The sequence below is a fragment of the Gavialis gangeticus genome, unplaced genomic scaffold (assembly GCF_001723915.1).
Source record: "Gavialis gangeticus isolate Ggan-Ray unplaced genomic scaffold, GavGan_comp1, whole genome shotgun sequence".
Taxonomy (NCBI): Eukaryota; Metazoa; Chordata; order Crocodylia; family Gavialidae; genus Gavialis; species Gavialis gangeticus.
This window is the reverse complement of record NW_017729017.1, coordinates 5,874,673-5,884,906: the sequence shown is the minus strand read 5'-3', so window position 1 is coordinate 5,884,906 and position 10,234 is coordinate 5,874,673. Positions and strand designations below refer to the sequence as shown.

At 46.3% G+C, this 10,234-nt stretch overlaps 1 protein-coding gene across 9 annotated transcripts in view; it reads right to left on the bottom strand.

Moving 5' to 3' along the window:
- Positions 1-10,234, bottom strand: part of DLGAP4 (DLG associated protein 4) — a 180,885-nt gene that overhangs the window by 2,885 nt on the left and 167,766 nt on the right. For 7 of the 9 annotated variants that reach the window (XM_019513057.1, XM_019513051.1, XM_019513056.1 and 4 more), the window contains 4 exons: positions 7,140-7,501; positions 5,120-5,211; positions 4,276-4,682; positions 1,805-1,896 (listed from right to left, as the gene is read on the bottom strand). In XM_019513057.1, the coding sequence (XP_019368602.1) occupies positions 1,805-1,896; positions 4,276-4,682; positions 5,120-5,211; positions 7,140-7,501 (953 nt within the window). The remainder of the gene's footprint in view (positions 1-1,804; positions 1,897-4,275; positions 4,683-5,119; positions 5,212-7,139; positions 7,502-10,234) is intronic. The other 2 variants (XM_019513060.1, XM_019513061.1) reach the window with 1 other exon arrangement.

Here is a 10,234-nt window from a genome sequence, read left to right as displayed (position 1 = left end):
GTCTGGGATTGGCGTTAGGGTTCTGTAAAGGAGAGTGTACTGTTAAGAAAAAAGAAAAAACCAGCATACCTAAGCCAGAGTACAGTTGCCTGAATTAGTTTACACAGTTACCTTGGGCAATGGTGACCTCATATTACCATCTACTAGCCCTGATCTGTGTCAAAGCAGCTTCTGAGTACTCCCCAGCCAGGACCAAATTCAGCAGCCTCACCACACAGCAAATCACTTTATCCCTAAGGCTTATGTTCTAGCTAGCTCAGCCAGTCTGAGACATTGTGTCAGCATTAGCTGTAGAAGAGACCAAATCAAATATCCAAATACATGTTGACAGCAGGAAGAAATAGTTCTTTGGTCCCAAAGGCTGTTTAGTTTTGGGCTAATCCTGTAGCAGTATCATGCTACAGGTCCTGATTTTCAGCTCAGGAGCCAGAAAAAAAAAAGTGTGTGGTTTCTTAGTGAAGTAGCTGCCTGTTAGGGGAATACTACACATTAAAGACTGGACACAACATGATCAAAGCAAACAGAATGCAGCAGGAAAACCCACATGCCATCTGATGCATGCCAACTTAAACAAACCAACTGTTTAGGCTAAAACTTGATCAAAATTACGTTTTTTTAGCTTTTATTTCCCTGAAAAAAGGAACTTTGGAAGTTTCTGTAACTCAACGCTTACAGGAAAAGAGATTCTAAACAGCTGACAGAAGTGTTGCCAACAGTTTGCTTGGAAGTAAAGTTAGATTAAGATTCCTCAATATTTTTTGAGGACTGAACTGTACAACTGACCTTGGATTTCTACAAGATAACAGACCAGGTTTGAGTGTGCAGCTGGGACAAAACTAAGAGAGGTCAGTATTTCAGATGTGCCCCAAACACAGATCTCGTTTAAAAAAAAAAAAATCTAGTTTCCAGTTTCTCTGCCAGTGCAAATGTTATCAGGCAAAAGCAAAAAGCAGGTACTCAATACTACATTTCCCTTCCCCAAAATATAAAATTTTCCTAAACACTGATTGAGGCTGCAAAGTCTGACAATCTTAGATGCATCTAAAGCTCTCAGAGGAAAATAATTTGCTTTCAGACTGAGTCCTTTTGGGGAGTCCAAACAGTAGGTCTTAAAAACAAAGGAATGTGTAGATAAAGCTAAAAGAATAGATTCCGAGAATGCTTAAGTCTGCCCTGTTTAGTCCTAAAGACAACCACATTCATGTTTGAAGAAGTTTGATTAAAAAAGTGACTGGCAATAGCCCCATGGGGATGGGTTTGTCATTCATACAAAACAAGCATGTTCAGAGCAACTTGGAAGGCTTTTCAAAACATTTCACTTCTGTCTTAATCTCTGCAATTCACCTTGAAAGGCCCCCTAGAAGTAATGGGACAAGCAACTCTGCTTGGTTTACATGCCCACTGGCTTCTTACCTCTGGGTATAAATATATCCAGCCAACTATTACTGCACCCCTATTAATGCCAAACAGAAGTCACAGCATGCACCCAAGAGTAGAACATGGCCTTAACACTGTGCACATGCTGAAAGTATTTGGGACATGCCCCAGTTCTTCAACTTCAGCTGCTTAAGGTATAAAAGAGTGGTGCATGGTAAGAATGTCAGCCTCCCACTGAATACTGTTCAACCTGAGTAGTAATGTTTGTTTAAAGACCGCACACCCCATCTCCAACACCACAAAATGGTCAGACTGTACTAGTCAAAGCTGCTATTAAACAACTTTTATAATTCTGTGGAGATACTCACACACTGGTCAGTCCCTTCTATGGCAGTATGTAGTTTTGTGGGCTTAGAGTCATACTCACCAAATTTTGCTCACAGAGACCCCGGAACTGCTGGAACTTCTGTGACATTAACAACTGTGCACTGCCCACTGCACTGAGGACTTTTCCTAAGACTAAGGAAATAAAAAAAAAAAAAAAGATTAAATAAGCAGACAGCTGATTGCAGCAAACAAGCATGCTTGAGAGCACTTGGGTGAATGAAGTGCCGAGGAGTCACAGAAGTTAGTCTGATATCCTTCACTTCCTCTTCCACTACACACTTCATTATAGAACATGAATTCCAAAATCTTCACAGAACAAGAGTGCCCAGAGGAAAAGAAGCTGCATTTTGGCTGTGACTACTACTTTGCTTACAAACTGTCAATATTTACAAAGTCCATTTGATGTCTATTTCCATGGTTCCTAGAACAGAGCTAGGCACTAAAATCATTAGTCTACAGCAAGGATAGATGTCAATGTTTCCAAGGCATTTGCTACAGACAAGACCCTGCATGCCTATCTACTGACCCAATCTCCAGGCACTTGTGTTTAGACCTACTCTTCCAATGACAAAAAGAAATGGATTGTGAGACAAGCAGAAGACCAAACCATCCCTCTTTTCCTGAAAGGCTTCCAAACAGAACTTCAGCAAAACAAAAAAATGGGAGGATCCTAGGAATTTAAGACTCCCCCTCAGAAAGTGCTGCGAGAAGCCTTCAAGCAAGCAAAGGCTGCCCTTTCTTCCCACCAGCAAACATTGTGTGGGCTTCTTCCTTCTGAAGGCTCAGCTGAAGAGACAAAGCAAGAGCTCTCAAAATTCACTGCAAACTGTGATGAACACATGTAAACAAGATCAGCTGGCAGAGAACTGCTCTAACGGAGAATCTGTTTGGTTTGCTAGGTGCGAGCTGGACTCTCTTATATCTGCTAGCTTGTTTGTGCAAGGGCAGCCTGCTTGATTGCTCTCTCATGAACCATTTACTTTCAGGGAGGCTGAGTGGCTACAGCCCTGGCACTACCTATCCAGGAGGCCTGTGCGAATAGGGAAGTATTTGATTTGGATTCGGCCGATTTGGGACTGATTCAGATTGGCCAGGGAGACACAGGCACAGCTGGGCGGCTGCAAGTTCTCCCATGGCTCCTCTGGCTGTGCCTGCCTTTCCCTGGTGGGGAGAGCTGCGGGAGAAGCCCCCATGGCTGCCCTGCCTGGGCCCATCCCCTGCCTCACTCCAGCCTCCCAGCATTTTAAGAAAGCAAAAAATCCCTCACGGGCTGCAACAGTGGGGATCAGGGTCTCTGGGGGCTTGTGGTGGAGCCCCCCTATGTAGCAGGGATCAGCCCCTGCCCCCCACAGTGCAGGGTGCCATGTGTCGTCTGGGAGCTGGGGCCACTGGAGCTGAGCAGTGCCAGGTGACTGCTGAAACTGCCCCAACTCCCAGACAGCGTGCAGTGCCCTGCCAACCACGCTGCACCTGTGCCATGGGGGCAGCTGTTGTGTGGGTGCCAGGTGGGGGTGGGGGACAATCCCTGCTGTCCCCCCTGTGCTGGGGTCTCTGCCATGAGCCCTCAGAGGCCCTGATCGCCGCTGCCAGAGCCAGCGAGTGCAGGGTTTTTTCTCCAAGTGCCAGGACTAGGCCTGGTGCCGGGCAGGGGAGCCATGGGGGCTTCTCCCGCAGCTCTCCCCATCCAGGGAGAGGCAGGCACAGCCAGAAGAGCCACAGGAAAATCTGCAGCCGCTTGGCTGGGCCTGCCTCTCCACAGCGAATCCAAATCTATTTGGAGGCTTTGGATTTGATTCAGACCTTTTAATAGGTCTCCCTACGCAATTTGGATTCGGCTGCTAAAAATTGGGCTCCATCTCCTCCGAATCAAATTGGCAACCAAAGCTTTACACAGCCCTACTATCCAGCACAGCTAGGTTAGCACATGGTGGATGGGAACTAGGTGCGGGACAAACTAGTCCTTGGTAATGTCATGACCTCTACAAGGATGGCACCCACAAGTCACCTGGGCCTGTATCTGGCACCATGTCTGGTTAAAGAGCTACAGGGCTTGTATATTACTTACCTTGTAATGAGCATGTGCTAATCTAAGAAGTTTCCCTTTGTGAGTTTAACCTTATAATAAAATTAAATGCCTAATCTTAAATGTTCTTGTCCCAGACTCGCTCATCCACTAAATTACCCTGAAACCCCTACAGACTGTTTTTAACCCTAAAGACAAGACTATAGACTCTATGAACGAGGCAAGCTTTGCCATCTAGTCCCCTGCCAGCCTAGTCATTACAGACTTACTCCCTGCTGCACATTTATTAGGCTCCCCACCCCACTTCCCCCTTTTTCAGGACCACTCAAAGGACTAACAGATCTCACCTGTCAGGAAGTTACATGCGATGGCTCGCTTCATTTTGCCCTTTTTTCCATTTCATCCCTATCATGCCATTACTAATGGGTTGGTACATTCCAGTCATAACTCATGCTGCTCCCCACCGCCAAGCAGCTGACAACACCCACCTTCTTCAGAGAGATTGTTCTCTTTGGTCTCTTGGTCCATCTGCCGACACCATCCTTCTAATCTTTCTGTTTCAGCTTGCAGCAGTTTCAGAAACCAGTACCCATCCCGCCTGCAGGCTCCTGGCGGAGTGGGTTCTGACGGGGAGCTGGAAGAAGTCTCAAGCCAAGGATCAGGTGGAGGGAGAGAGGAAGGCTCTAGGGCTGGGTCACTATCTCCATAGGAGAGGTTTCTCTTAATCTGGGAGAGCTTGGCTGGTTGCCTGTTATTGGCATCAACACTGACAGAGTTGTGGCATGGGGGGCAATCAGCAAGGCTTCTCTCAGAGGATTTACAGCTAGAGTTATTTGGTTCCTGCGTGTCAGAATCTGCGTCCTGTTTGGAGGACATGCTGCGAGAGTGGCTGTTTCTAGAACAAGAGAGCAGGAGCATTAAAGGCAGAACTCCAACCGGCTGGACTCGCCCGCCGGCACAGACACACAATGAAATGCACTTGTTTACAGAGCCTGCAGCTGAGCCTTGCTCCCCAGCCCACCCCATTACACACAAACACACATGCAGACAGACACAATTATAAGGTTGCCTGCTTACTGCAATAGGCCATTCAGACGAAATGACTGACGCACATCTATAATTACATCTTGGGATAGGTTTGTATTGCAAGCCCCTGTTGATTTAGCTTTTTACAGACTAAAGTGCTTTTTGATAAGGGCATGTGCCACAGCCCCCCCATCATTCCGTACAGTTGGATTGAAACAAAGCAGAAGAGGAAATGGATCCAAGTTCAATGAGAAAAATGCAGTTTAAAAGGGGGTAAAATAAAAAAAGCCTGTGCCTTTCACTTACCGCCACTCGTCCTCTACCTGTACCCCGATGGACTGGAATTTGGTGACTGCCGGAGGCGGCTCCTCTTTTGCCACTGGCTGAAGGCAGTCAACCTTATTAAACAAAAACACAAACAAAAAAAAAACAGACACAAACTTGCTGCTAGAATTCACACTGTTGAACAGGAGAGTGTTGCATGCACACACGCACACAGAGCATGCAGACAGAACAAACTAACTAGCAGGCTGTTTTCAGATGGACAGCAGTATAAACTTTGCTAGCATTACCCTCTGTTGTAGAGGGTGGATTTTGTCCTGGTGGGTCTAGCTCTACCCATTTCTACCACTACAATGGTCATGGTAAGACAGGCAATGGCTACATGTCTGAAAAAGCAGCTGTGTACACAAACAGGACATGCAAAAGATGGCAATTTTAAGCCTTAGGAGAGAACTTTAGCTTAATTTTCAAAGGGTAACCCTGGAAGATATGGCAGTTTTCAAGCTCTCTCCCAGCTAAAATATTCCAGGCAGGGGGTCAATAGCAGTACCCTAACACAACAGCAAAAATCCCAATACTAGAGGTGGGGGAAGCCTGGATCACTCCACGAGAGCCTCTACCACAGAACAGGGCCAGGGAGGAGTAGGCTAAAGTTGTCTGACTCTTTAAAAATTGAGCTCCTTCTAAGCAAAATGTATACAAATTTTAGCTTGCTCCTTCTACTCTTCAGAGGGGAAAAAGCTATATCTTAAAAGTGACACTGAAACCTAGACTGCAGCATCAAAGCAAGGTGCAAAAAACCAACTAGGATTTAAGGGCAGTGTGTCCAGCAAAACCTCCAGCACACATTTGGAATGACTAACTGCAGACAAGAGGTTAGAGCAGGGGTGGGTAAAATGCAGCCCACCAGGCCATTTTATCTGGCCTGCGGGGCCCCTAAAAAAATAAATTAGAAAATTTAATATTCATCTACCCTGGGCTACCTGTCATGCAGCCCTCGATGGCTTGCTGAAACTCAGTAAGCGGCCCTCTGCCCAAAGTAACTGCCCACCCCTGGGTTAGAGCAACAGACCAGCTCACTGGCTTTGGGCATAGATACCCTGACTTCTGTACAGAAGTTTAAACTGACCTTCCAGCACATAACTTTGGGTGAAGGGGCATTTGTGTGTGTGTTGAACTCAATGGGAAGTTTGACGCTGCAGAAGACCAATTTTAAACAGTCTTTTCAGAATGCACACTCACACCTGCTGAGTCCACAGATTTTGCATTCAGACTTGCAAATCGGTGCTTTAGTCATACTTTGGCATGTCATTACATGAAATATATCCACAGGTGTTTGTTGTCCGATAGGTGAATATAATATTTAGGCACCTGCATTCAGACATTTGTCTACAAATAGAGGGAAACAGCAGACTTGTAATTTAGAAAAAGCTTCCCCATGTTTGCCTTTGCTGAACAAAGTGTGGATATACTCTGCTCCCAGATCAGTTTTTATTTGACTATAAAGCTAACACCTAATTTTCATTAATTAGCATGTAGCTTTACATTGCTTCCAGCAACAGAGGGATCACTTTGTTCTCACATGGAGAAGACAGAGATGAATGGAAGGCACTCTTAGGAAGACTGCCCCAAACTTGTAATTCTGTAACCACTGCATGCTAATTAGTGCTATAGGCTTTAATAATTAGAAGAATTTGAACCTAAACAAGGTTGTGCCTCAAAGTGTACTAAATTTAGAGATCAAGCTGACCCTAAAGTACAGAGTATGGCAAGTAGTCTCTTTAAAGAGATGTAACCAGCTAATAAGGCACCACAGTTATGACATTTGTTTTAATTTTGCACTGAAAACATTTTCCTTTCTGGCCTGTTACTGTAACTGCTGGTGTAGATGATCTCTGGGCAACAGAATTTTGTTCTATAAAATGATTTCTTTAGGTACTAAGTGGCTTCAGCTGCATATGTAGTTACATACAATGCACATGCTCAATGGACAGGTTAAGGACATTCTCTACTACACAAAGGAGGATGAACTATTATTCCATACTTGTATTCCTATAGATGATAGCTTTCTTTTGGGGATATTCTCCACCTTAGGCTCTTCACTAGTCAGAGTCCCTTTGTCACTTTTCAAAGTTGCATTTTTCTGGGGTAACTCTGGCGTGTCTCTGGCTGGAGTTACGACACTGCCTCTGGTCACGCTGGGTGTTCTGGTGCTGTCTAAGCTGTCTGAAGAATTGCTCAGTCCTGACTGGCTGTTGACCTCACTCTTGTGGTCCTGGCTATCCAGATAGGTGTCCTGGGCTGATTCAGTGCTGCTCTGCACCGTGACAGCGATAAACGGCTTTGAGGTGGTCCGAGGTGGAACTGGGGGAGGAGTCTTTTTATATGCCACTAGGCATGATGAACCTGCAACAGTGGAGGTGGAAAGGAAGAGGAATTGGAGGGAAAGTGACAGAGATACAGTAAGAGAGAAAGAAAAAGCAGGTTAGTTACAATATTCAAGCAAAGCCTCCAAGTAGAAATTTGAGGTAGAAATGCAGAAACACCAATCTATAGCCAGCAGCTTGTAACAAGTGACCCACACTAAAGCATATGAAGCGAGGGAAAACCCAGTATTATCCTGCAATGAAAGTCAAGAGAAACATCATGAAATGCGAGAGGTTGGAAGGTAGAAAAAGAATAGAGACTATCCTCCCAAGAACTATAAGATCATTTCACAGAGACAGGCCACACACTGGGGAACTTGGTTTAAACTGTATGTTTTAGTGTCTTGGTAGAGTCACAAGTATGTCTCAGTTCTTTGTTCTCATCAGTTGACAAATGTGTCTCAGGCCCAGGCTGGCATTTGTTCCTACAAAAAGGGAAAGAATCCATAAGGACTCCATCACACAACTCACACCAGGTTACAGTCACGAAGTGTTGTGAAGAAAACAGAAGTGGATTTTTTTTGAGAAATTTATGCACCTCTTCAGCTAGCACCTTTGAAAAAAAAAATCTTACTAGGTGTCTAAGCACCTGGGACCATCTTGCCTGGAATGCTTCGTACATGTGCGAAACATAAATTTGGACATCCAAGCTAGGTACAGACATTCAAAAAGCCAGAGACTGAATCAAAGTTATGCAGCTTTCTGTAAGCAGCATAGTTTAGATCAGTAGCAAACAGAACACATTTGACCCTTACAAATACCACAGCCCAGTTTGCTTGGCAAAGGTAGAATAACTGCTAGCAGGAAGACAGGTCCTGCTGCTCCAGAGAAGCTTCAGGTGCGGGTACACTCAAAATGGTGCTGGCACAGCTGAAGTGCTGCCAGAGCTGGTAGAACAGACAAGGCCTGGAACATGGCAAGTACAAGCAGCCTCAGTTTCATCAGAGCACTTTTAGGACTCTCCCACAGGTTTTAACATGCATCAAAAAGGCACTCTGTCTTCGATAAGCTGATAAAACGTTAGCCAAGGCCCGACAGCTCTTGAGCAGGACTAGGCCCAGGTGATAGCTGTCTTCGTAACAGCATCAGACATGAGTGTTCATCAAGAAATTCAGCAGCAAAATTCTACAACGTACCAGGGATTGAATGTATGGCAACCTACACTACACTACCTTTACAAGAGTGTTCTAGGCACCTATGCAGTAAATCTAGCTCGTTACTTTTGCAAATCAAAAAGGTAACGGCATCTTTCAGCCACTGCGTTAGGTCAGCCCAAGTGCTGGCTGGCATGGACAGATAGCCACAAAGCAGCAATATCCAGGGCAGTAACCAGCAAAAATCAAGTACCACTTACAGTTATTTTTCTGCAGAGCAGTGGCCCCTTAAAATGGGCCAATGGGCCTTGCTGTCAGGGCAGGGTTCAGCTGCTTGCTGATAGAAAACCCAAGTGTTTTGCTTCTTTACGAGATCTTAGACGTCTCACCCAGCCCATACCACAATCTTGCTACGACTCCAGTTCTGCCAGCCAGGCATTGAGGGCATCCGTACGCACAGCCTCCTCTGTGACAGCAGAACCCTTTGCTTTGCTGAACAGAAGAAGATGTGAGAAGACACTGCTGCAGGCCAGGGCCGACAAGGGCTGGGGTGTGCACACTCTGGCAGCTTGACAGTTTGGGCTGTCACCAGAGCTGAGAAGTATAGACATGGTCTTTGCTGGAAGCAGGGCATGTTATGAGTTATTTTCTTCAGCCATCTCCTTTACCATTTTAGACCTTCCTATAGAGGTCTGTGGTATCTGACCAGGTCTATTGTTGAAGGGCGTCACCAATTGCGCTATACCAGCAAAAATCCTACCCTTTGTCTACTCTGTAGAGCAGGGGTCAGGGGCTCCCACCCCCCAAAGGACTAGGCTGGAATAACTGGGTTTCAATCCAACATGGGCAAGGTAGCTTCAGTGGTGGGGAGCCTTCCCCATGCCATGCTGGGCCAGGTGGATGGGAGCTGTACCTGCCTCACTGCTGCTTCTTCCAGTTCTATACTCTTTGGCACCAGTACAGGTGCAGCTTCCAGTGTGTGAAGTTAGGCTCGGATGACATACTTGCAAATTATGCCTGTGCAGCTGCCCCTTCTCCCTGCCCCCCTCCCTTCACCCCAGCTGTTATGACAGGGGTGGGCAAAAAAAACATAGCTCGCAGGCCGGATGTGGCCTACCAGGCCGTTCTGTCCAGCCCGTAGGGCCCCTAAAAATCAGAAAATTAACATACATCTGCTCTTGGCTGCCTGTAATGTGGCCCTTGATGGCTTGCTAAAGCTTAGTAAGTGGCCCTCTGTCCGTAATAATTGCCCGCCCCTGTGCTATGGGCACAACTGGAAGCTGCTGGGCCTCAGTGCAGGTCCCCACAGGCTGGGGCTGGGGAGGAAGTTTTTGGAGAAGCAGCAACAGCATGGGTGTAGCTTGCAGCTCCCTTGGCCCCAGCATGTCAGACCAGAGCCAGGAGGGCAGGGAGAAGTAGCAGCTGGAAACTGCCCAGGCCTGGTGCAGGTATAGATAAAGCCCTGCACCTGGAGGAATACTAGCTCACAGTACTGCAGTACTGTCAACCCCACCATGCCAAAAATCATGAGACAAGCTCTTAACAAAATCAAGGAGACAGTCATGTAAATAATGAGATACCATTTTTGAAGTGTGTGCGCAGGTGGGGGGGGGGGGGGG